Source organism: Astatotilapia calliptera, chromosome 5, assembly GCF_964374335.1.
Source record: "Astatotilapia calliptera chromosome 5, fAstCal68.1, whole genome shotgun sequence".
Taxonomy (NCBI): domain Eukaryota; kingdom Metazoa; phylum Chordata; class Actinopteri; order Cichliformes; family Cichlidae; genus Astatotilapia; species Astatotilapia calliptera.
Window position 1 is genome coordinate 35,228,377 of NC_137426.1, and position 27,825 is coordinate 35,256,201.

General features: G+C 41.9%; 1 protein-coding gene across 3 annotated transcripts in view; it reads right to left on the bottom strand.

The window, feature by feature from the left end:
- The window catches only part of iqsec1b (IQ motif and Sec7 domain ArfGEF 1b), a 243,029-nt gene that overhangs the window by 43,466 nt on the left and 171,738 nt on the right, over positions 1-27,825 (bottom strand). The window contains exon 1 of one of the 3 annotated variants that reach the window (XM_080302154.1): positions 24,163-24,806. The exons of the other annotated variants lie outside the window; for them this stretch is intronic. Coding sequence (XP_080158280.1) covers positions 24,163-24,239 — 77 coding nt within the window. The 5' untranslated portion in view covers positions 24,240-24,806. Of the gene's footprint in view, positions 1-24,162; positions 24,807-27,825 lie in introns of those variants that run through there. 3 annotated transcript variants of the gene reach the window in all.

Here is a 27,825-nt window from a genome sequence, read left to right on the forward strand (position 1 = left end):
TGGAGTACATATACCTACCTATGTAGGCTAATACAATGCTAGGATTTTAGTCAGAAAACCTGAAGCATGGATGAGTTTAACCCCACAGCAGGTCAAATTATTTCCACTAAAATGCTCCGAAAGCCACAAACAGCATTACACAAGAGAGAGGTCGAGTTCAGAGAGGTATTAGCTGAGCTAACAAAAACCTAGCAGGATCCCATCTGACACTCAACGGAGACCGAATATAATAATGCACAAATTCGAGCCTGAACAAGTTTAAGAATAACCCCTATGAGCTTTCTGTGGGGAATGATGCAATCAGCCTCACGGCAGCTATTTCAACTTCCACACTAGCTTCATTTCTCAGTCTTAGAAGTTGCTGTTCAGTTAGGGGAAAAACTGTATGTGCTCTCATATTAGCTTTAACAACACTAACTGAATTCCACCAGTCAGAAGCACAGACTGTATAAAAAGATATGGAATAAGCTCTGGGTCAGAAACATTGATTTGATTTTACATGTCCATCTAATGTATATCAGAATATCTGTTTTAAAGAGACACTCAGGAGTTGCTTTTAGCACCTTTCTCTTGAGCAAATGTACTTTTTCTGTTTCCACCATTTCTAGTGGGACAGAGTTGTAGCAGGCAGCCCTGAGATTTCCTCGACAATGTTATGCTTTCCTCACGTGTCTCTTCTCCAGACAAAGTTAACTAAGATACAGCTTGTCTGGCTGGTTGTGTCTCAGGCAGGGAAGGGAAGGAAAACAAAGGGGAGACGGAGAAAGACAACAATAGCTAGAGGCTACGTCATAATGTAATGGCGCTAATGAGGATAAAGGAGCTTGTTATCGTTTCTCCATAAGCCTCTGAAAGCAGGACAGCCTGTGACATCACAGGCATCAGCGGCAGCGCTTCAAATGTTGCAGAGCAAACCAGAGGAAGAGCACGAAGAAAGCCAGAGAGATCTTTCAGCCTTTTAAATCTAGCTGGAAAAGGCTGATAATTTTAAAAAAGTGCAATTTTTAAAAAGTATATTTTTTTAGTATATGGTAAGACTTTCCAGTTTGAATCCAGTTTAAGTTTCTATGTGCAAGAAAGAGGCTCCTATTTATGTGTTTTATGTATAAAATAAATAATGTAGCTCTGACTTCAGATAGAAGAGATTCTTGGATGTTCCTTGTCCTATTTGGCAGTTTGAGGAAAAATTCAGAGCCAGTGCCTGATCTGGGACCACAAGATGGTAGTGAGACCTGCTATGGTCTGTGGTTCAGAGATGGTGGAACTACCAAAAAATCATGAGGTTGAGCTGGAGGTGGCAGAGCTGAAGAGGTTAAGATGTTCAGGTTTCCAATCAGAATGACCAAGAGTACATCACAGGGACAGCTCAGGTTGAGCAGTTTGGAGGAGGAATGATTGAAATGGTCTGGACATGTGCAGAGCAGGGATAGTGGATATATTGGACAAAGGATGTTGAAGACGGAACTGCCAGGCAGGAGGAAAAGAGGAAGACCACAGAGGGGGTTCTTGCATGTAGTGACATGCAGAGAGTTGATGTTATGAAGGAGGATGTTGGGGTTGTTGTGAATGGAGCCAGATGATCCCCTGTGGTGACCCCTGAAGGGAGCAGGTGAAAAAAGTAGAAACAAAAGTAGAAGAAGAAAGGAGGAAGAAGAAACCTGATCTGAAACCACTCCACCAAGTCTTGACTATCTAAGTACTGCATAATTTTAGAGCAGCATATTCACTTTGCTAAAACAGCAGTTCTTAGAAACAAGAACAGATTATATCAGGATGATAGGTGGTGACGTAATTATGAAGCTCTCTGGCTAGTTGGCTAGCTGCTTCTTAGATCATTCACAGGTTGAGCCAACAACACACTGTCCCCTCTTCACTCACATTTTCAGCTTCACTTACAGTTTATAAATCTCAACAAGCAGTGCCCCCAGAGTGTCAAGTCACTATATGCAGCAGCAAGTGCTCAGTGGCTAAGTTCTGGGTCTGGGCTGTAAGACTAATTACATGAAAATTAACCATATGGCAGTTATACATATTTGGTTTTACAGCTCTGTTCAAAGACTTCCACACCTATCCAATTTCATACCCTGAAGGCCAAAATACAGGGAGAGAAGCAACAAAACTCCCTTTAAAAATAGAGCAGATATCAACAACCATGACATGACATAGCATGAATAATATAAAGGGTTGAGGTGGGTTGCAAAGCACCTTGGAGTGACAGCAGCCACCGTGCTATACTGGCCTGAAGCAGCCAGCACTACGCTTCATATGAAATTAGCCAATCATCATTTTTGCACAGTAAGACTCATGATCACAGGTTTGTGATGAATAAATCCAAACATTAGCCAATTAGCAACGCGCAGATTTTTCACATTTTGTTTGATATATTTTGTGTAATATTTTCGGATTTCTAAACTTTGGATTGAATTAAAGAAAAGAAATGTGAATGCATCATCTCAGAGTTGAGAACAGAATTACTGCAGGCATTTATTGAATACAAAGATGAATCCAGACACAAATAGGCAGGTTAAAGTTTATGTTGGCCGACCATTCTTAAGCTTAGTGTGAATGCATTTAAATGGAAGGCATTCACACAGAAAATGAGAGTTTATTGTATCCAGCCGACTTCTGAAAAACGGCCTTGAATGCATGACACAGAGTGATCTCAGAAACACGAGAGAGAGTGGAGTAGAAGTAAAGTCAGTGCCATACAGAAGAAGATCAAGGAAAAGTTTTAGGCGTGACATCCTTGAGACAGCTCAGACGGGGTTTGTAATTAGAGCTGGGCAGATGTAGGAGTTACATAACAGAGGTACAGCCTCGAGAAATAGTTGATGTAACAGAGCGTTTTAAATGATCAAGACTGGTTTCTCTGAAGCTCCGGGTTCACACTATGGTAACAGTGCTTCAGAACATAGTAGCACAGTGTAGTCCACTGAAGCGTACACTGTAAGTACTTTTGTGTGGTTTTCAATTAATATTTTCACACCGGGCAAACAATCCAGAGCAAAAGAAGCTGCAATTTCATCCTGATGAAGGCTGAGGTAGAAGAACTTTTACCATTTTTTGCCATCCATCTATTGTTAAGGTGAAAGGCAGGGGCCACCCCGGACAGGTCACCAATCTTTCACGAGGCTCCGATACACTCAGAGATCAATATAATAAACACTCTCTGACTCTGAATGTGTATGATAATCAACTATAACCACAGTAAATGTAAAATGTTTGTAGATTCAAAGGTTTTTGTGGAGAAATTCATATATGAATAACCTAAGAAAGGAATTTTATTGGATGCTAACTTACTGCTTGTGCATCATTGGTGTTTTAGAAATCAGCTTCTAAAGATAACAGAGCAAAAGAACCCAGCAGCTCATTTTTGGCCCCCAAGCAGCAATTTAATTTGGCTGTGCAAGTGATGGACTAAATGACTAATAAATATGGATGATCAACAGAATCAACACACCAGGCCTTTTAATTTATTTAAGCATCCATTTTTCTTCTTGCTAATACTTTATCACACTTTGCATAAGAATTTAGTTTGTTTCCGCACATTTTGTATCCACGTAATGTGATGTGTGCACACAATTTGGTGAGCCAAATGACACGAGTACACTGTTCTTCCTGGAAACCCTGGATCATGGCACACGTGGGTGTGCTACTGTGACACCAGAATGCTTAAATACATTTTTAAAATCCAAAATATGTCTTTGAATAATGTTGCCACAAGCTTGCTTTGATAAAGAGAACCGAAACACAAAGATTTCATGTCATAATTGCCTGAGCTTCACGCCCTGAGCAGTTATCAAGCCTCTGCTTTGAGCTGCATTCACACACACACACACACACACACACACTGAACACTGTCCAGACGTGTCTCATAGCAACAATATGAGAAATGGCTTGCTCCACCTCTTAAACTACAGCCATGCCTTTACTAGAATTAATAAAAAAATAAAGACATTTCACTGTGTTTCCCTCTGGATCCTTTGGTGGTTGAGCTGAGCTAACATGTACCACGGTCCCCTGTTGATTTTGTTTCCCTCTGTTGGCTGTGTTGCTAACTGAGCAGTAGAGGGCGTCATTATTCCAGTCATTCCAAAGAGCACTTTGACATTAAGAGCCAACAGTGTGATTAAAACTAGGTGAAAAAGCAGCATTCATTTGGCACATCAGAGTCTCCCATCGTCCAAAACGAACACCTGACTCTGCTCGCGTCACCCATGTCTTTCTCCTCGGGCTCAGGACATACTGGACGACGTAAACCTCGGGCCTTTGCCAGAAATTATAATTGGGGTGAGAGGACCTGCTTTCACATGAGGCAGAAATAGATTTTTCTTTTACTTTTTGTGTCACTCACTTTAAACAAAGCTTTGTCTCCTGTTAGAGTGAAGTCCCTCTTTCTTCTCCCACCAATTAGAGGCGAGCACGCTGAGCGAGGGGGAGGAGAGAGGACGGGCCATCTCCATCGGCCTGCTTACCACTCAGGGGAGCTCATTAGAGGCGCCCGCAGCCCAGCGGCTTGGTGTTGTGCTGGCACTACTTCTGACACCACATCAGCACTGTCGGCTTCAACGCCACGAAGAGAAACGAGTCGGCGTAAGAAAGCAAGACACCGTCTCCTGACAGCCTGTCACAACATTAAGGTGTCCAGATGTAACACGCTACTAAAGACAGCGCTCACAGCATGTCTGCTTTCTCACAGCGGCCTCCTGGAACCACAAATTGAATTGTGACTTTTACTTTTTGTGGTACAATGAATAAAGCAGCTCAAGCTGATAACGGCTGCACAAATCTAAGCAGACACTTCACACAGACCAGGTTGATGTTATCACTTTGATAGAAATGATAAGTCACTTCCTCAGAAAAGCACCTCTGTACAGGAAACAGAATCTGAGGAGAATCCTCGAAAATGAAACCAGGCCTTGCCCCACAGCCTGCGATATCAGGACGGACGCCGTCTGCAGAAAGGCAGCGAGGGCCTGGGTTGTGCTGCGTCAGGGCTTCTGTCGGAGCATTTAAACATCCGTCCACGCACATGTGAGCAAGCAGCAGGCTCTGCGCAGGATCCGGGATTCCCTCTAACACACAGCGGACCTGCTTCAAGCCACGAGGAGGCGGCTGCTTTGTTTTGGTACCAGGACCGGCTGGCATTGTGTGCACTGAAATACGGTGCGCAGAAAGGCACGCTACGGTGCCTGCTGGATGGGGTCCATTGAGTCACCACGGCAACAGACGGCAGATGTTTGTGTGTTCTGGCAGAGCTGGAATTAATGAGTGTTTACCGTCAGGCAGCTGAGTGCCACCTCATGGCCCGACGCCATGCATCACTTTAAAGATAAATCTGATGTAGTACGAGAGTTCAATAAGAAGCGTACTGTTGCTGGATTTGTGAGAGAAACGTCTTCAATATAACAGTTTGGATGCTAACAAACCATAAATGCAGGTGTACTGCTACTGACTGTAGGGAGGGGTTTTCATCAGATGATCTGATCATTTAAAAGCAGAGCCAGAGTGGGACAATGGCAGAATCATTCTTTGGAAAGAGTCTCCAAGTCTTTCTATAAGATATGAGAAGACTAGAAGCCAATCCCCCCCTTACCAATCCCCCCCTTACCAATCCCCACTTCCCCAAATATTTCAGGCCTCTTTTTTTCTCTTCATCCTGAACTGAAAGGAGCATCTCAGTTTCATGCTCTCTCTCTCTCTCTCTCTCTCTCATACCCATTTACACGCACAGACACGCAAATCACAATCTGACTGTGTAGAAGAAAAGAACTCTCACACTATTCAGCTTATCTGGGATTTTTTTGGGTGCGCTGCCTATGCCCCTCTCGCATGACTTATAAATTAATCAGTGTGTTCATGCGGCAATTTTTAATGCTGCTGCATAGAAGCAGTGCTTGAGTGTTCCTTGCATATTAGCGACCACAACAGACGTGCACTGTGTCCATTCCAACTGGTCCGTGTCTGAGCAAGCGTGTTCTGACACACTAGGGTATGCTAAAGACACGCAAGCCACGTGAACCTTAGGGATCAGTGGATTGCCCAGTGGGCTAAGACGACATATTCTTATGGCAGGTTTTCATGAAATGCAGTTTAATCTGATGCTATCTGCTTCTTTTCATTATGAAGAAGGCATTCTTTAGCATTGCTGCCTTGACGTTGGTTATTGAGAGATTTTAGTCCTGAGATCAAGTCTGCTATCGAACATGTGCCGTGCATGTGTGCATTCATTCCATAAATTTAAACATTTAAAAGATTTGCCCATATACAAAAAAACCTCTGTGGGGAGATTAAAGCACTCAAATCTACTCTGACAGAGTAGATTCAGGACAAGATCTTGGTTTGGGGTAAAATATGTCTCATCACAATAGCGATCCTGCATGCAGAAAAAAGGTGAGCTGGGAGTGACAGATATGTCTCACTAATAGCATAAACTGGTGCATCATTCACTGCTGCTAAAGGATACCTTGTGCAAAACAGACATGCCAGTGACTTTCACTTAATTGATGCCCCTTGAAGACATCCATGGATTGCATCATAAACAGCATCAACCAAGCAAGTGACTAATTGATGATCGCTGTGGCTGCTGTGACTCTGTGACGAGTCAGAGCAGGCTGTTTGAAAGACGAGTCTGTGGAGGATACACGGACAAATTTATCGTTTTAAAGGAAATATGTTTCTGCTTCTTTATTATTTTGAATGATACACCTTGGAAAGTTCACGGGCGACAGGATTCTGATACATTGGCCTAATCCAGGGATGTCAAACATAAGGCCCAGGAGCCAGAGTCAGCCCCAGTCAATGTGGCTCATTGGATGGCTTTGAAAAATGTGAAGTAGGACATAAATTCTGGACTTTTCACTCTATTTTTTTTACAAGTTTTATAGCTTTTCCTAGTGACAAAGATGTCCCCCATGGCCATTCATACTGCACCAAATTGTGTAATTACAGAGTTCTTAATTTTACACATTTACTTCTAACAATTTAAGCCCAAAGAGGGGTGCTGACAGAGCAGAGCATTTTTTTTATCATGTAGAAAAACTGAGACTCAATGTTGAAACTTCACTTCTTTTTCTCATATCAAGCTATCTCTAACCCTAACCAAATAAGATCAAAGTGGGCTGTACGTGGCCTGCAATGTAAAATGACTTTGACATTGTCTTAAGTTAGAAACAAATCAAGGTATGTAAGTGTTTAAAAAAACCGCTTTGACCCATGTTTCAGGTTTAAACAGGTCAGCAAATGGGCTACTGAATCATGTGCAAATGTATTAAAGCTAAACTTGTAAGACTAAAGACTTGGACAGGAATTTCCTTTGAGCTTTAGTGTTCACCTGCCACGATCAGTTTGGCGGCCATTTATATTTAACAAGTATGCAGGATGCACCATAACAGCTGAACACATTTCACACAGCACACACACACAGCTACAGCTGAGCGGCAATCAAACAGCCCGGCAAAAACCCACTACCTTTAGGTCCTGGCTGCTTTGCGCAGCCAGATATTAAATAATGTGTGGCATGCTTCTGCACTGTCACTACAAAGCATCCTTCCAAAGTGCTGTCTCTGGTGAAAAATGATGATTCAGCGACATCTGTGACGAGGTTTTAGTCAAAGAGTGAAAACAAACCTTTGAAAAAAGAACAAATAGAAATAGAATACAACAAAAAGTCCACAAATTGTTTGCATGGACTTCCTTCAAAGACAACTCGTATTGATGCAGCATGAGAGCTCATTTCTGCAAGAGAGCTCTTGTCACCGTGACTTGATAGAGGCGATCGGATGAAAGCTGCCGGCGTGAAGCACAAGCAGAACAATATGATTGTTAGAGACTCTTTGAAGAATTGTTGTTTTCAAAAATGAGAGTGGTTAAGTCACGAAAAGGAAACAATATCACAGAAAGTGGTGGAAAATGCCAACGACAGCCATTATGTCTCTGATGTCCATTTTCATTTGAGCTGTGTGGATAATCTGCTATGAATTTCTAATGGGCCCGGGCTCTCCTGTGTCATCAAATACTTTATCTGTACAATCCATCAAAGGGACACCTCTGCGGGCCGAAATGGAGACTAGGAAGAAACCATAAAAGGCTGCACATAAACACGCAACCGCACACTTATGAAAACATTACTGACCTCCGGTGTAATTATATCTCCACCTGCATCCCTCGGCTCTTCAATCAAAAATGACAAACTGCCGGCAAGCAGGCCCATTTTCCTAGTCTCTAATAAAAGTCTCCAGACCACACCCACTCCCACAGAGTGACATTAAAAGCTAATCAGATATTAAAAGGCTTTTCATTAGGGTCCAGAAGAAGACAGACTGGTGTGTTGGGACCACTAACTGAGCAGCAGGGCTTCCCAGTAATTACCACTGGTCCACCACCTGCACCCTCCCTCCCCAGTCACACTACCATCTCATCCTGCTGCTCATAAAACATGCTTCCACACAGCTGTGCACATCTACTAGCCATAGACCCTATCTGAGACAATGGATCCCTGGAAACGTCACATTGAGGACGCGAGGGCCGTTTGCAGTCAGTTTGAATCTCTGCGTGGTGGTTTCACAGCTGTTTTCATGTTTTGTTAATTTGTGATTTTTTTTGTGCGTTTCTGTGGAAATGTTGTACTTGTTTATAGCCCTTACTCTGTGCTTTTATTATTTTGTGTAGCATTGCTGGAAAACTCATTGTGCAATAAACTTGGTCATATACTCTGGAGAGTGTATGACTACATTCAAACAGTGCACACACAAATACAGGATTTATTTTATTATCTGAAATCTCGTTAAAAACATTAGTGAACCATCACCACTCCCAAGGAAACTTTGTCTTTAATGCACGGGTTTCACTAATCTAATTTTACTTGTAGACTTGTTTTGTAGATAGTGTTGTCACGACTGCCGCGGCAGCCATGTGAAGTCGAAGGGAAAAGGACCCAATCGCAGGCACTGACGATGCAATGAGTGAGCTTTATTGACATGAGGTAATAATACAGACAGAGCCAAGATGGGACAGACGGAAGCTAAGAACAAACCTAAACTGGGACAATCTAACCAACAAATCTAAAACCATAACTCACAGGAAAACATAAAGAGTGGAACACAGGATGACACGTGGAGGTAACGCAGACGGACCAGTAACAAGCAGAAGAAAACACGGGGCTTATATACACACAGGAGCAATCAGGGAATGGGAGACAGGAGGGAAACACAACTGGGAGAAATCAGAGCTGACGAGACAAGAGGAAGCAAAACCAGGCACACTACACACAGGACAGGGACTATCAAAGTAAAACAGGAGGTACAACAGGCACGCACAGACACGAGACATAAGACATGGCAACAGGAAGGAAACACAGAGACACAGAACAAAAGGAGCTCAAAATACAAAACAGAAACCAAACCTAAGAACAAGAAAATCTTAACATGAATTAACTTTAAACATAAGATAATAATCCAAACCAAAACCACAGGTCCACAGGCTCAGGACAAGTGTAGGAACATTTCAGGCATTTCTAAGTGATAATGATTTCAGCTGTAATCACCTTTCAACATTTTCTTTTTTCTTTTTCTGGCTTGATTTTAAATGAGCCAAAAACGCGAGAGCATAATTTGCAGTCATTTGGGGTTGCAGCACTGCAGAAAATGTGCTTATCTTTGTTGCAAGAGGTTTGGCACAAAAGGCCCGAACAGTTTTCTGCATCACACTCCACTGAAGAGAAATGTCATGCAAAATAAATTAATTAATTAAAAAAAAATGAAGGATGTCCTTGAGCAAATTCTGACATTGTGGACAGTTTGTCCTTGGGGGACAGTTACCAACACGGGCTGCTCGAGTTTACTCTTGTGACGACGTTCAGAACATACGCAATATATATTTACTTCTCCATAGCAGTGCATTCACTGACTGTCATATGGACAGAACTGTAAAGCGTCTGTCGCCAAGCCCAGCTTCACTTCTTTACTGTTGGGCCTGCTGTACAAAGCAAGCATGGCCCGCTACACTGATGATTAGTGATGTCTGGATGAGCAGCAGGCGATAAGGCAAAGACTCTCCCACCCCCTTCCACTCCCCCACCCCCAGAATCCCCCCACCCCCCGCCCCTCAATCTCCTCCGCATTAATTATGACATTGGTAATAAAGGAAAGTGTTTAACGGGCAGGAATTGCAAATGAGTGGGAATTGATTGGGCCTTCTCTCATACTAATTGATTGCAGACTTCAACCAGAAATAATAAAAGCAGATGAAGAGGAGGAGATGAGGGAAAGAGAATGAAAGCTGGGTGGGGTGAGTTAGGGGATGGGGGGTTTATTTAAAGGGCGGGTGGCCAGCAGGAGGTGGAAGTGGGAGGAGAAAGGGTAAACACAATTGATGCAGCAGCTTACAAATAAGGAAAGTGTGTCTCTAATTACTGTTATTATTCTATTGTAAAAGTGCATTTCTCAGATTTGCACAATTAATCAGTGCGATGCAAAACACATGGGGTGACAACATGCAGTCCAAACATATAATAAAACACTCAGTTCCTGCAGCCTTTGCAAATGCACCACACCATTAACAACATGCATTTCCTCAAGCAGTAATAGCACTAATGTCCATCCTCTGTCGACACACTGCCGCTCCTGGCATATGCTACACAACAGTGAAAACAAAAACCCCGAGCTGCCAGTGAACGATACTCTCCCATAATACAAGCCGAAGGGTGTGGGCACGAAGCAGGAGGTGTTCCAGGAACCATTAGCCCCCTATTGATTAGCTACGTAACATTATAAACTATGCTGCAGTCATATTAACTAAGCTGTTCATGAAGTGAATAGCCGAGAGCTTAACCTCTCTCTTTTATTCATTCATAGCTTTGCTCCTTTGTTTTCATGAGATGAAAACTGAAACAAAAAGCTAAATTGCACATTCCAGGTGAAGATGAATTCAGACTTTTTAAACGAGAGAGTAATATTCGAAATTCTGTTTAATAAGCTGCTTAAGTTTCCTTCTCAAAACCTTCTACTTGACTACCCAGAGGTTTGGGGCGATAACTCGACTCAAACAATTGCAAATGCATAATATGTGACTAGCCTGATGTTAGCAGGGTGTTCACACTGGTAAATGCTGGTGAGTGCCACTTCCAGCTGGAACCTAGCAATCCTTTCTGAGTTTACAAAGATGGAGGCGGAGCCCTTCCTGAGGATAATGGCCTGGCTCACACCATACTGGGAAAAGCACTTTGGAAGGGAAAGGTCCTGGTGAATATGGTTAGCATTCAATAGTTTAGATTTTAATTGGTTATGGGATACCATGAGAGCACTGCCGAGCTTCTAATCCATCAGAGGGCCGTGACCAAGTGGCACATTGCTGTTACCAGAGTCGGAGTGAATTTAGGCTTCACGGGGCAGCTAGGGCCGGGTCGGGAGTACCTCTCCTGGACCACTGACAGCTCAGGGTCATAGTCTAGCTGACGGAGGTAGAGCGATCCAAGCTTTGGCCATTAATGTTTGATGAGCTTGGCCTCACTGGCATGTATAAAAGATGGAGGAGGACCCCAGGTGGCTGTGGCGTCCCCCTCCCCCCAAGAGCAACTATCCGATCATTATTGACCGGGCCATCGGCCACCGCTAGTAGCACCTGATAGTGATTAAAAAAGGGACTCAGAGCACAGCAGTTTCCTGAGCTACAGTGACACGCCATTATTTTTGAGAGATTTATTCTTGATTATGGCAATTTAAATCCATCATACTTTCATCCAAGCATGTACTGAGATCATTAGAAAGAGATCTTGTCTAACTGAAATATTATGGTTTATGTCCTCACCTGCTGTGTATATGCAGACATGGTGAAAAGAAGGTTTCAAATGAAACATTAACATTATTCCCTCTTTTCTCCCGTTTTTCCTACAGAACTGTAAGCTAAACATTCAGATGCTCTCTGTTTCAGTAGGGGCAGGAACATGTGACATCTACCAACAGAATGTGTCCATGTTTAACCTCCATAGTCATTTAACTGGCACTCACTCATGTAAATGAAGTAGACTCATTTTATAACGCGTTTTCATGTACATTACAGTAACTGTACAATCTGAATACACATACAATGTTCCTGAGAAAAACGTTTTCACTTGATCTTTATTATTAATCATTTAAACATATTTAAGTAAACGATGAAATGAATGCTACACGTGTATATATCATCATAAATAAAATATTGTGTAAAGTATATCAAAAAGGGTTCAAATTTTTTATTTCACTGCAAACCTCTGGAAATACTTTTCAAAAGAATAAAGGAAAGTTTGAGCTCTTGAAGTACTTATTGTATTATAATATGGTTTTTTGCTCAGATTTCTCACCAGTGAAACTGATTTCTAAACTTTATTAAACAGGAAAATGATGATATTTTGGGTTAGCCTATACCTCACCAGCTGGAGCGTTTAACCACTTCTTGTTTTATATAGACTAGGCATAGGAGTAAAGGTGAGGGGGAACTAGAGCTAATGTTGAGTTAGCACTGCCTTAGGCTGGTTCATTTAAAATAAATGAACTACACAAACTATGAAATATTTAAAAGGTAAATTAGTACTGGCTTGCCATTTTTTGCCTCTGATAATGTCTTGGGCTGAGCCCTGTAGCTCACTTTATCAATCAGGATCCAGGTGAACACATTTGGATTAAATATGATAAAAATTTTAAACACACGAGAGAGAAAAAACATTAAACAAACACAGAGTCCAAACAGGAGTCCAGGAAAGAAGACCTGGATCAAATTACAGGCGGCAATAAGACACTGTGGTGTTAAATTATTTATAACACAATATTGGCATGCAGTCCAACAACAAGCAGCTTATTAAGGGACAAATGTGCACTTGTGCATTATCCTGACGTTCGACTTCTTCAAAAGTAACGACAGAAACAGCTAAACACAACACTGTGTCTAGTTGCAGAGATTTAGATTATAGCTATAGAGTTTCTGTGTCGTAAGTGTGGCATCGGTCGTCAGTGACACCACAGTGAGTCAAACAAGCCTAATCAGGATGAAAAGAATTCCTTCCACATTAACGACAAAAAGTGTGAAATTGCTGAGGAATGGCAGAAGTACAGTGACACAGTAATGCAGACACACGTCAGTTATACCGACTGACATCCCAGCACACACAAAGCACAAGAACATAAAATGCAGTTTTATCATCATGTGACATTATTCTAGGCTGCAGACCAGCAAACATCTATTAACATCTGCATTTCCTTAAACAATCCGTTCAGCAGACACCAGTGAATTAGACCCACACTCACCATACGCCTCCTCCTAGGTGCTCTGTCTGTCTCTCGGTTGTGTTAAAAGCTCGTCTGCCTCCCGCCTGCCTGCCTCAGGTGTTCGACGGCAGAAAGCTCCTGAGATACTGCAGCTGCTCTTCACCAGTGACAGGGCAGAGGGAGTTTCTGTCAGACAGTGAATGGCCAACAGCTCACTGACTCCGCTCCGTACTCTTTACACAAGGCCCTCTACACCACCACTCCCCGCTTAAGGCAGAAATGACTTTACCATTAAAGTGCAGCCTTTATGGAGGACCAGGTGGGTATCGATTCACAACACAGGCGCACATCTGCTTGTAGACAACTCTCAACTGCCGTGTTTACACGCATGCCAGGAAGCTGCAGAGCTACAGTAATTGTCCAGACAGCTGAGGGTTTGTTGTCCAGTTCAGGAGGGAAACCGTATTTCCTCTCGTCGGGGAGACTAGGAGCACAGGAAGCAGACACACAGACACGTACTCCACTGTAGGTCACCTCAAACAGGCTGCAGCTCCAGTCTGAGTCCCCAAGTTAAATAAATAATGTCTGCACTCCTAGCAGATCAGGTTTGCTAGCTTCTACTATTTCACTGGCAAACCTTTTTAAATGGGCTGCATGAACACAGTCTTTGAACTAAACACGGTCTGCTAAGAGTTCAAACAAAGATTGGGACAGCCTCTGCTGTGCAGCCAGGCTCTTTACAGGGAATTTATTACAAAAGCAGGTTAAAATTCCCTACAGAGAGTGAATACCTGGGGGGACCACTCTCACACTCACAGATGGGGTTGGTATGCAGACAGACATTCAGGGGAAGAATCAGAGAAACAGGGTGAGGACCTGCATGTGAGCACGTGAGTTATTGAGCTATGACTTCTGTCCTCAGGAATGTTCTGTAGACATGCTGCTCTACCATCAGCTCAGAGAGAGGAGGGCTACAAAAGGTCACTCTGCCAGAGACAGCAATAACACTGCAAAAGGTTTTAATTATGCAAAACAACCCAAGAACGCCAAAAAATCCTGTGTCAACTACTTGTAATTTTCACATATTTATTGAACTGAAAGTCCACCTCATCATTCCCTGTACAGAGATTTTGTGGATGTGGGTAAAAGAAGACGAAGCACCACGACAATGCTGGAAAGCAGAAAACATTGATCTTCTTAAATGTTGTGCTAGAATTTTCTTCTGCTGCCACTGTTACTATCAAAAAAGTGGCAAAAAAAAAGACTAGCGTAAATATAGACCAGGCTAATTAAAGTCAGCTATTTAAAAACACCACACATTTGCCTCCAGATCATGTGTGCATGTGTGAGTAAATGTGTAGTCAATTTTAGCAGAGCAGACAGAAGGGACTCCAAGCCAAGAGGAAAAAGCATGTAACTGTGGCATTCATGAGAAATCGGCACGGACGGAAAATGTCTGATGGCCAAGTTACACAAGGCTGTTTGCGTGCGCAGAACCAGACAGAGATCAGAAATTCAATATAACGCCTGGACTTGCTGAGAATCCCAGGAGGAACATTTGTGTTGTGGCCGGCAGACCCAAGGAGACTGGAATTACAGGCCGTAGCAGTTTATGAATGGTGATTGTCTACTGCTGAGTCAGGCTGCTCTAGCCACAGTGGCCACTAATTTTAGCCTTGCTGTGGTGAAACCACTGCGAGGAACCATTAATGCTTCAGCCCATCCCCTGCAGCATCTTCAGTATGTTTAATACGACAACACAGATGGAGGGCACTGCATGGAACGAAGCATAGTAAGTCTTCTTCCAGTCATCTCCAAAGAAACAACAGTTTTTCTAAGCTACTGCTGAAACACTTTGCCCATTAAGTCATCAAATTATACGACTAATTTAATAATCAATACTTTCAGTAAGTGGTTCCTGATAGGGGTCATTATGGGTCCAGTTGGTTCAGAGGAATCGAGACCTGACCTGATTGTACCTGTGTCGTACTGGGACCATATTCTACATTAACTGCTCTAGTCTAATAAAGTTGGGTAGGGTTTCATTTTCTTGACACAGATCTAATTATCTTTGTATTAGAGTTGGGTCTTGCAGAGCTTGGATCACCCCTTTGGACACATCTCAGATTAAGAAGTCCAAAACTCGGCGTAACTGAAAGACCTCTAGTTTTAAATCCCAGACAGCACTGGAGGGTCACAGCGTGGATAATATAATTCTGTTTATTTGGGAAGATGAACATGATTTAAAAAATCATAGCTGTTAAGAAACTGGTAGATACTCAATCACAAAAGGTCACAGGGACCACTCACATGCTCAGCAGCCATTTTTCAAAGAAAAGTATTTACTGGATCAACACTAAGCTAATTAAACGAGTACTTTCAATCTGAAGTACCATACATTTGGATGTTTGGGCTCTTGTATAAAAATGACTTGTTTCAAGATGGATGTTTTCACTATTCTGTAACATTTGATGGACTAAATGTTGAAAACAAAGGATTTAAATGATTTAAAACAGAGAAAAAACAACAAGAAATCAACTAAACAACTTTTGATCTTAAATCATCTGATGATTTATTGCATACCACAGCTTTGTTTGTTTGTTTTAAAACTTGTGGTAAACCATACAGTCTCACAGTGCAGCCTAACTCATCTTGCAATAATCTATTTAAAAAAAGAAAAGGCTAACTTACCACCCCTGATCTACAGGTGTCCAATTTTATTAAAACGCGTTACCCCGGGGAAGGAACCAGCATGAGCCCGAATGCTTTCCCAGCCACACACCAACACCACACTTTTGAGCTCTGGAGTAAGAGGATCCCCCTACCTTATCGTGCGCACTGAAATGCAGTATTTCCACATTAGATTCCACATGCCCCTGACATCGTCAGGACAGATTTGGCTTGTTTAAGTTCTTGAGTGAGAGACCCAAATGTTTTTAGGCAACTCAGAGCTGGGAAAAGCCTGCCTCAGGAGAAGCAGCATCCACCCATGCCACTCCTTCTCTCTCTCCTCACTTGACCACAAAACATGTACTAGTCTTTGCTCGCTCCTGAGAAAAAATGACTAATTCTCCATCCTGTAGGCTGGGTTTTTTCAGTCACTGCTCCTTTCTGAGTTCCTCTTTTTTCATTTCTTTATTCTACATTTGCAAAAGTAGACACAAGCTGTTCTTGTCTGAGGAGAGCAGAGCAGAGACTTATCCAGCATTACCAAGTAAGGCCAGCTTCTAAGTGGACCAGACAGGGAGGAAAATCCCTTCTTGCTTTAGTGTGTAACACTAGTGAGTGTTCACATTCCACTAGCTGGCTGCAGCCCCTTTCCTCAGTAGCTTATCTTTTACTGCTGCCACGCCATTCCTCCTCTAAATCATCCCACTGGCTGAGTACGGGATGTGCAAAGGTTCAGGTATTGTTTTCTCCTGTGGTGTCAAGTCTCACTGTTTTTCACAAACTCTCAATAGATGGTATCTGACCTAAGGATCGTGAAACATGCTGCAGCTGAATAAGATTATTTTGGTCATGCTACAGTGGGTGTGATGCGTCAGCTATCTTTAAACAGCAGTAAGAGGAAAATAAAACATCCAAGTCAACATGCTGAGTCAGTGAATGTAAAGAAAAAGTAAAAAACTCTTTGATGTCTGGTGTTTATCATCTGTCTCATGAGAGACAACGCACCAAGTGTGTAACGCGTGAGGGTTTACAGTTCAGTTAAGCAACTGAGTTAACTGGACCAAGTATTTACTCTCCTATTTTTATATTTTTAATAGCTGATTTTCTGTAAAGACTGTTGCTTTGGGTGCAGTCTGGGATTAGGTTGCAGCTTTTTAAGCATCACTTCTTAAACTGCCATGTCTGGCGGTAATCTTGTTCATGCTTCAAGAGCATTTAAAAAGCAAGATAAGGACAGGCTAGATGGAGCGAATGAAAAATGTCATGTAATGGTGCTATTAAATAAGAAGTAGAAAAACACTGCCTTTATGGAGTTTATGCCACTAATTCATATTTGCCAGTGTTAATGCATTCACACACTCTTCTACTGTAATGATACTAATGCATAAATATCACCAGGTCTGAGGTCTAAGATCTTTCTTCTGTAGAAAAGTCAGCAGCTTTTCCACACATGACACTGACACCTTCAATTGCAATCAGAGTAAGACTTGCGTGTCTGGAAGGGGCTTTAGCTGCGAACAGCTGTGCAGTCTGAAAATCCTTCTACAAAGAATGACAGAAAGGAGGAGAGGTGCTCCGTGTTCCAGCAAAGGAAACTTGAACTTTGAATGCAGGGTAACTCGTGATGCAGACAAAGACTTGAAAGAAGCTCAACTGAACTCATGGGGAGAGTTACAAAAAACTAGCCTCCATTAGTACGTGTTTAAATGTTGACACCGGTTATTAGCGCTTTCTCCCAAAGCTCATCTTTCTACGACTGATTACTTGGAATTTATTTTTTATTTTGGCACTGAGTGAGGACTGTAGATGTTGCCCTCAGTGCATACTGCAGTCTCCATTTGAATGGATCTTTTTCACACAGTAAGCTGGCATTCATGCATGTTGTTTTTATCCTGGACTTGAAAACATAAAACCACCCTTGGACATTAATCATCATTACCACCTGTTTGTTTATCAGAATATAATGGATTAAAAATCATTTTATTTTAAATATCAGTATTTAAAAACACATCTATAATCTATCCTTTGTTACAGGTACAAACTTTTGAAATGTTTTGGAAAGTTAAATAAGATACCTTGGTTTCTTATGTTTGTATATACAGTGTATTTGAGTTCGATTCATATATTATAAGGTAAAGAACTGATTAGAATTTACTTTTTGTAGGTAGCATCTACACTAGAGTATTATGGTGTAGTGACCTAAATAACCATAACAGCTAGGCATATCAACGGCTCCAAACAAGCTTCAGCTGCATGTAAACGATATGCTGACACATAGTAAAGGAAATCCTTACAGTGACCATCTGAGACCTTTGCCTTTGTTATTTTAGATGTTTAAGAATAACCAAGTATTTCCATTGCCTGCTGGTCTCTGTGTCTTCCTATATGAGCAGCTGCCAAACATTTCTCTGTCTATCTTTGACCTCCACTCTCATGGCTGGGTCAGCTACTAAGAGTTAGAATGAATGCTGATACTAATGCTTCAGTATAAAAACGTCAGTGTGAATTATCTGCTTGATAAAGACTCACAATATTTTCACAATATTTCAATTCAATGAAGAAACAAGAGCAGAAACAGATGAAAAATGGCAGATATAATTAATATGTAATGCAAGCTAATCAACAAAAGGGAGAATCAGTGGCCACAGGCACCAGAGCTGTGAACCACAGTGACGGCAGCTCCAGGCTCGCACTGCCACACTCTGTACACATTCACACAGCAGATTGATTTGACAGGGGCTTCGTACTTTGATGTTTCCATTTCATGCCATGGAGAAAATCACAGAAAGAGTGACTGATATCAAACTGACCGCTACGAGCCCTATCTGCTACTGGGTGGTGCAGTCTGGGCGAACAAGCTGCTAGTGTATCAGCTACAAAATGTTCACTCGCAGGCCAGACAACACCAGAATGTCCACACTGTAATTTCTTTAACAAAGTTGCATGGTCAGTCAGTACAGACTGGCTGAGGAACACTTACAGACCCCCTTTGAATAAGCAGAGGATCATTGGATGTAATATTATGTAACCTGTAATTACACGGCAGTAATTTGGTGCACATGGCTCGACTAACTCATTAATCTTGAATGATATTTACATGTTGGGGTGGAATATACAGTATACTGCCATCCAATGAAAGGTCTTGCTTTTTTCAGCAAGATCATGTCAAACCACATTCTGCATTTATTCCACCAACATGGTTCACTAAAACATCTGGGTGCTAAACTGGCCTGTCTGAAACGAAACATGACAAATGAGGCGTTGAACTGCCGAGCAGCCGAAATCTTGTATCAAACAAACGTGTTTTGCTTTTAAAATGACAGCAATTGGTCACTTTTTGCTGATTGTGATTAAAAAAGGTGGTCCAACACATTAGGAAACACATTTCTGAAAAGTGTGGCTGGCATCAAATTAAAATGAGCATATATTTTAACACACTAACATTAATGCAACTTTAAGTTATATTAACTCTCTTTCTAATGTAACCTATATTATATAGTGAGTGTTAAACAGTTTGCTTATTTTTTTGTACATCTAAATAAAAAACAAATAAAAAAACACTTCAATCACTTGGGTGAGTAGGTAAGAATCTGAAAAGCATCTGGAGATTTATCAGGATTCATCGGTGTCTGCGAGGACTTTGGGCAAACTCCACAGGGATCTGTCTTAGAAGGACCACAGACCTGCCTGATGCCTTTAGGATGGCTTTTGATGTCATGCATTTAGTGAAACCCTCTCAATCCAGGCCACAGTGAATGTGCAATATTAAAAAGCCACTGCTCTGCCTGCTAACTTCAGATAGAAACACTGTAATCTGATGAATCCTTTAGGAAAAAGCCAAAGTCTCAATCTTTGTACGGGCGAATTGAGATCCATAAATGAGCCACTTATACGAACAATTATTCTGTTAGGGCTTGGCAGCTGTACATGTTGGGGCTCAGGTCACATCGACATGAGGAAAAATGGATGAGGAAGTCAAGTCAGTGTGAATGATGAAAGAGGTGGGGGGAGGCTTGTGTGTGTGTGTGTGTGTGTGTGTGTGTGTGTGTGTGTGTGTGTGTGTGTGTGTGTGCGCGCGTGCGTGCGTGCGTGTGTGTGTGTGTGTGTGTGTGTGTTGGGGGGGGGGCTTCAGCGCTGATGAACTGCCATGTTTGGACAATATTTAAATGTATTTCTCAGTACGGCACAATCACAGGTTTCTGGTCCCATCAACACAACACCCGTTATTGTGGTCCGTCCATAGCTATTAAAACACAGATAAATCCATTAGCAGACACTGGGCAAGAGTTGAAATATTATCAGTAAGGTCACCGATCTACTGGAATCACAGGCAAAACACAGAGGCTGAAACACAGAAACCTGAAATCAGAAGTTTAATTTAAAGGCTCCTTAAGGCTCTATTTCACTTTCTGATGTGCATTTTTCAGATTAAAGAGATGCATTGAATTTTCTACACATAAGTGAAAACTCTGAGGAACAGCAAACAGACAGATACAGCATATTGCTGATTGTTCCATTTTAACAGACTGAACAGTGTTCTTTGTATACAACCTCTTATTGACCCAAGCAAAGAACTGCAACTCATTACTGTCTGGCTCCCAAAGCGGAGCTCAGAAGCCTACAGCAAATGAAGATTTTCCATTTACACCACACTCCAAAACAACACTGCTGTTGAGTTTGGCTCATCCTCAAGCATAATGAAATGTGTCTCCACCAGGCAAACACTGACTTGTACTTCAATGGAAAACAGAGTATTAAGTCATGTTATCAGGAGGGGGTTATGCTATTTTTTGTGGACTCTAAAATAATTATAGATATAAAGATGGCCTTGGGGTGTGTGACAGTTCATCCTTTTAGATGATCAACTCCACATCACATATTCCCCTTTTTTCTTTTCACTTGACCCAACCCGCAGGGCAGTCTTTCTCATTACTTTTACAAAATGAAATAAAACACAAGCCAGAAAACAAACAAACAACAAAATTAGCTTTGAAGCAAACATGTCAGTGATTTTGGCTGTATTATCACACAGTGTAAAATTCATTTCATTTCTTGCATTAAAAAGCATCCTGCTGGTGTAATAGATCATTAGTAACCATACTAAAAGCCAACAGATAGGTTTTTGACAGAAAAGTCATCATCATTAATTTTGTATTAGCTTAAACATACACATCTTTGACATGCTGTAAGTATTTTGGGGTAAATAGCAACCCTCTCACAGAATGGTAAATGGTAAATGGCCTGTATTTATATAGCGCTTTTCTATTCCCTAAGGACCCCAAAGCGCTTTACATATCCAGTCATCCACCCATTCACACACTGGTGATGGTAAGCTACATTGTAGCCACAGCCACCCTGGGGCGCACTGACAGAGGCGAGGCTGCCGGACACTGGCGCCACCAGGCCCTCTGACCACCACCAGTAGGCAACGGGTGAAGTGTCTTGCCCAAGGACACAACGACCGAGACTGTCCAAGCTGGGGCTCGAACCGGCAACCTTCCGATTACAAGGCGAACTCCCAACTCTTGAGCCAGAAGATAACACTGTAACCAGTATGCTTTGGACCAATGATTAAAACAAGTTGTTAATGTTAATATGTTATCGGCAAGGTCTCATATTGTGCTGATTTATACGAACATAATGGAAACACATTACGTGTTCAGGTTCCCAAACGAAAGTTGAAAAACACAAACAGCTACAGGTAGAGCTGGGCGATAGAACGATAACGATATGTATCGCGATATAACTTTTACTCGATAGAGAAATTAAGCTATCGCGATAGACCTCGCCGCTCTTGTCCTCTTTAAAAAAAAAAAAAAAAAAAAAAAAAGGTCAGCCGATCCAAATTCAGTAGCGCAGAGCCGAACCAATCACAGCCGCAGCGTCACGTCGCGTGACTTGTTACGTACAGCACAAGTGCCAAGCCGCACGTGTGTTTGTTTGGGAAGCAGCCAGCGGGTAATGGAGCCAGCGCGTAATGGAGGAAATGAGTGTGCCGACTAGAAAAATCAACCGAGCGTGACCGAAGAGAAAACAGATGATGGTTCCAATGCCGGAGAGATTGTCGAACGGAAGAGCCATAGAAGTTCCGTAGTGTGAAGGTATTTCGGCTATTTCAAGTCTGACAAAAAACAGAGTAGCGTGCACTGTAAATTGTGCCGAAAGCAAGTCTGGAAATACAATGAACTGGTGCATGCGTCACACTGTGCGCCACGTTATTGTTTCGGTGAAATGAATTTCTACAATACTGTTAATTCTACTCTCTGCAGTGTTTAAATGCTTACATATACACACAGTTACTGTCCCTCCACACATACGACTCGGTTCTGCTTCTATGCCCCAGCTTTGTTTACTTTTTCCCACCGAGGCTTCTAGACTTCTGATTGGCCAACATTTCTGCACGGTTAGGAATCTAGCGCCACCTGCTGCTTTGGCATGTTCATAGCAGCGTTTTCCTTCATTTCTGCCTTTATGTGTGGACGGGATTATTTTTTAAAACGAAAACGGAAAATCTCCGTTTTCAAAAATACCCGTGTACGTGTGGACGTAGCCTCAGTCTCTGACTGGAAGCGCTAATTAGTCATTCGGCTTTTGTCAGACTAAAGTAACTGTTAAAACTGTTTGAAAAGCTCAGCTATACAACAAGGAGAGATTGAGAATTTCCTTTTAGTTCTCAGTTTATTTGATATTGACAAAAGTTAGTCAGTTTTGTCTGTTCTTCTGTAAAACAAACTAAGATTTATTTTTAGAATTAATACTTTGTTTCTAAGTGGAATTGACAATTTAGTCTGTTTTGTTTGTTCTATTTTGAAACTTAAACGCTTTAGCGGCTGCCTTTTGTGTAGTTTGCAATATTTGCCTTTATTTATCTGAAAAAGTCTCATGTTCCTTAAGTACATCTACCCTGTTGAACTTATTATGAGAAATAAATATTTAAATAAAAACAAGCTGCTGATTATTTCACATTTTACTTGTGAGCAACGGCACATTTAAATCTTACAAATATAGTTATTTGGCTTATATCGTGATAGATATCGTTATCGCCTGAAATGAAAAAAACATATCGTGATATGAAAAAATCGCCCAGCTCTAGCTACAGGACAGGGTTAGGGGTTTAGCTATTTAGCTAATGTGTGTAAACTGCGACATAGGGCCCTGGAACATGGATAAACAAAACACCACCAACAACAAACTTTTCCGAAGAGCTTGACTTTGTATTGTATTGGAGCTGACAAGCACACGGCAGGTTTTATGTCTATACTTGAAACTGTCAGAAGCAGTTATAAGAAGTGTGTTTCAATGATGATGTTGCTAATAAAAAAAAAACAACTCTCTCTCTCTACACGCAGATGTTTTACGGTATATATTTATTTGTAGCAAGTAGGTTATAGCAAGTATAGAGAGAGAGGTCCAACAGGACTTAAAGTTATCATGGAAACAAATAATTGGCATAAAGAAATAGTTTTTTCTTCATAATGTAGACATTAAACTAAAGCAAAAAATAGTGATCAAAATAATCTGATTATATTCTTTTAATTCAATAGCTCTATAAAGTTGTTTTCCACACTGTAGCCTCCAGGGTGTGATATGGATTTCCAGCGGAGTACTACAGCTTCCCAGATTGACTGTACAGCTGCTGATGTGTGAATTCTCTAAAATTCTACTTTAACCAGCAGGAATTAATAAGTGTTTTTGTACAAACTCTTTAAAATGTGTTTATATAAAGTACATGAAGGTAAACATGGATATTGTTGTACAAACTCAGAAAAAATATAAACAACAACAAACAACAACAAAAGACCCCCATCTGGATGCAATACTGGGGCTGGACAAAGGACCACAGAGCACGTGCCTCCTCATGCTGCCTGAGCCGATGGGACCACACATACAATAGACTGAATACTGCGCTGGAGCTTGTCCGAGGCAAACCACAACAATAGCTCTTCCATTCAGAGCAGCTGACCTCGCTGACACGTGGGTCCTTTGTCCCCGTTTCATCCTCTCTCGACATAAAAAAAGCAGAGAGGGTGAAAAGTGTCCGCTGTCTGTCAGCCACGACTGGGTCAAACATGACACTTTGTGTTCATGTGGGAATTAAAATGGGAACTAAAAGACTACATATATGATTGCATTTCCGCAAGAGGAACTGATGTGATGTGACAAAACATTCTTTCTTTTAGTAAGCTGGCTTTTTCCCTAGTCATGCAAAATGTGAGATTCTGAAGTCTCTTAATGAACACAGCGAGCATCTTACCTTTTATAGAAACCGTGCAGAGGCTGTAGACACAGGAACTGCCAGTAGTCCAAACAAAAAGCTTTGAACTTCAACATTTTGTCAGCCAGTTAAAAAGGCTTAGACTAAAAATGTCATTCTGCATGGAAAAAAAGAACTTGCTTAAAAAGAATGGCTTACATTTAGAGGAACAAAACAAATCATGCACAGTTCAGACTGCATGTCAAAAACACTGACACCCCACATGGTACAATCCCATCTCAGCGTCTGCCTGTGTGTCTCTGGGCCACATGGAGGGGGTTGAACCTGCATCCCTCTGCTGCTGCTGCCTTTGTTAACGCTGAGCGGTCGCCTGCAGTCCTGTGCTATATGTCCAGTTATAAGCTCCTTTTGGTGTGATAGAGATGTCAAAGACCAGACACCGTGGATCTGTCTGGGGTTCCTGAGCAAAAGGTTCACCTTGGCAATCTTATGGTGGATTCAACCTACTCCGTCCCACCATGCTCAATCTTTTCAAGTTAATCAATAGCAGAGATGGTCTCAGTTTCCATCATTGCTGCTCCTCAGAGTTGAGTTACAGCTGCTCCTATTGTCTAAGCAGCCACACTGACAAGGTCTGACTCTGCTGCGCCTCGCTGGGCCAACAAAGCACACAAAGGCCTCCCTCGGCGACCGTATCAATTAGGCTTTATCAGATGCTGCACAGCCTGCACCAGCCCAGCCTGCTCAGGGAGAGGCTAATCAGCAGCAGCACATGGTGCGCAGAGGGGCGAGGCAAGTACCCATGAGGGCCAACCTCAATCACGTTTTGTACACATAAAGCCTGAGCTGGTTGCCAAGACAACTCCAAACACAGGATTTACAGAAAGTAATGGACCCTTGATGTGAATCTTTCTCAAGATGAGAGGTGAGGGTCAATTTCAAGAGTTCTCAGAAGCCTTCCAAGAACAAAAATCCCCAACCAAACAAAACACGCTCCAACATCAAAAACGTCTTATGTACAAATTATTAAAATGATGCCAAAAAAAGAGAACAGACGATTCACGTGCATGAATGAATTAATGACGAATACAGGAACACCGTCACTAGCTTATCATAACGTGTTCTTCCAAGTACAAATCTACAACCTGCAACGGATCATGGTGTTCACATATCACCATTTTTACTCCACAAGTTTTACTTGGAAAAAGAAAAACATACTTTCATAATAATCAAAGAGATGATAAGTGAATCAGTTTTATCGTAACCAGTGTAAACAAGTCCCATGATCACTCTGTTTAATACAGATATCCCTGTTGGATGGGCGGTGTTGCTCTCTGCCATGATGATTCAGCTGTCAGTAGCATCCTGTCAGCCAGGTTTAAGACAATCACTGCTACAGCTTTCAGCTCCATCGGCTCACAGAGCCACAGAGTGGGCTGGGTGGGGAGCCACACGGAACGATACGGCAATTATTCAGCCGGGCAAACAGCTTTGAAGTGAGAACAGACAGCATTTTGTAAAAGGCTGCGAGTCAGAGAAAAGTTTACAGTAATGAACAGTACACTGAAGTATGATGCTGCAAACTCAAAATGCAATCCTATTCTGTGTGTTATGTGGATGAGCCAGTTGTTAAAGGCCTACACTAATAACACTAATGACTTATATGAAGTCTTTGGTAATTATACAGCATTATACTAGAATAGAAGCACCAAGTGAACAAACCGGCCAGCTAAGCTTGACAGAAATGTTAAAGGGGCTCCCAGTGAATTTCTTCCTCTCTTTAATAAAACTGAGAGATTTACAAATGATTAAATAAGAACTTCATGACATCCAGGCTTTGGACAAATGTAACTTTTACACAGATGCCTATGGTGTCATCACCCTCCTGAATTTTGACTGTTTTCAGTGCACTACTGTAAACATAATTTTACATGTTAATTAATAAAATAATATGCACTGAAAGCTTTTTAAAAAATGAAATCCCCTTCATATTGGCTCCCAGTAATTTGGCCCACTGCCTAACATTCACTGACTTGTTCACTTTGCAAAGGTAAACTAAAAGCATTTTGTTAACTTTGCTACCTTACTGTTGAATGTTTTGTGTTACTGCATATTGTTAACCAGCAAGCATGTCCATGTGAGCCCACAGTGGGCAGGTGTGAGGCTGTGTGGAGCACAGCTCCTATGGGCAAATCCATAACTGGCTTGCCAACAGAATGTGGCACCGATTTTGGGTCCATGTGAGGCTCATGAGCCAATGCAGTTTTGCCTTTATGGGGCCTAATGGGGGAATCCTGTGGGCCCTACACTATTGTGCTTCACAGAACCTCACAGAAAACCCATGTGGGGATAATGCAGGCTACCTCATGTGGGGCCTATAGCAGTTTTGCCCATTTGGGTCGTGAAGTGGGAATTTTGTTGGTAGGATTACTCACAGAAAAAACATGTGGTGCCAATGAAGGCAACCTTATAAGGGGTCCACAGCAGTTTTGCCATTTTGAGCCTCAGTGCCAATCTGTGGGCACACCACACTTGCCCTTATTAGACCTGCCCACACAAAATCCAAACAAGAGCCCCTATGGGCTTGCATGAATCTGGTTAAATCATGATCACACATGATCGACTCCTTTAAAAGTTCATTTTTAAAGCCCCTTGCAGCTTCATCTTTGTGGCAGTACCAGCCAATTGGAATATTAAGATACTATCTTCCATCACCATAGTGACAGATATAAAATAGCTTTTCAAAACGCTGAACCTGATGTGTTAGTTTTCAAAAGTCTACAGTCACACTGCAATGTGCTATCTGAAATGCGTGTTTGAATTCAGGCACTAACAACACTGCAGTAAATGTCCCTGTTTTATTCAAGGCCACCAGAGGTCAGGTCATGGACTGAGCCACACACGTTCCTCTCAGCTTATTAAGGAGCAGTGAGGGGGGTGGTGGGTGGGGGTATGGGAGCAGCACATTATTGAGAGGTGTGATGCAGTCAGATGGGAGCTCATCTATCATGTGGTTTCTAGAGCCTGAAGTGTGTAAGCAGACAAAGTGAGATGTCACAGTGACCATTCACCTCTCACAAGGCGTAGACAATAGAAATCCCACACCAGCGTTCGTAATTATTCATACATAGTATGTAAAAATACAGACTTCTGTATAACTCATGTTTTTGGATATGTGATGCTAATCTCACAGCCTGACATCTTCTATCAGTGAATATGTTCCAGTAGTGAAGGATAGAAAGTAGATTCTGCTGCATTAGCTTAACTGGTTAACTCCTGAACCCAGCAGAAAGCTGGAGTAAAATGAGCTGGAGGAAAGCATTATGGTAATAACTGCAGATTCCATTTGGCACCTGGGGAAGGACAAGCCCTTCACTCCAGCTGAGCTTCTTTAGTTCACAGGCTTTAGCTGTCTCGGAAACAACAAACCCAACGCTACAACACCAGGTGTACCTCCGGCAGGCCATGAACAACAAGCAATATGGGTATCCTATTCACTGTGTAATGTACATAAAGACTGCCACAATACACTTGAAATTCATGGAAACCACAGAGTAAAACGCACAGTGGCTAATGTCACACCTTTAAAAGGAAATTCTGGTAGTTGTCCACCAAATTCATGATTTCAAAATCATTCTATGACTAATTTGGTCTGAGGGTTTTTGAAATGACACACTACAAAGTAGTTTCTTTTTTATTTTG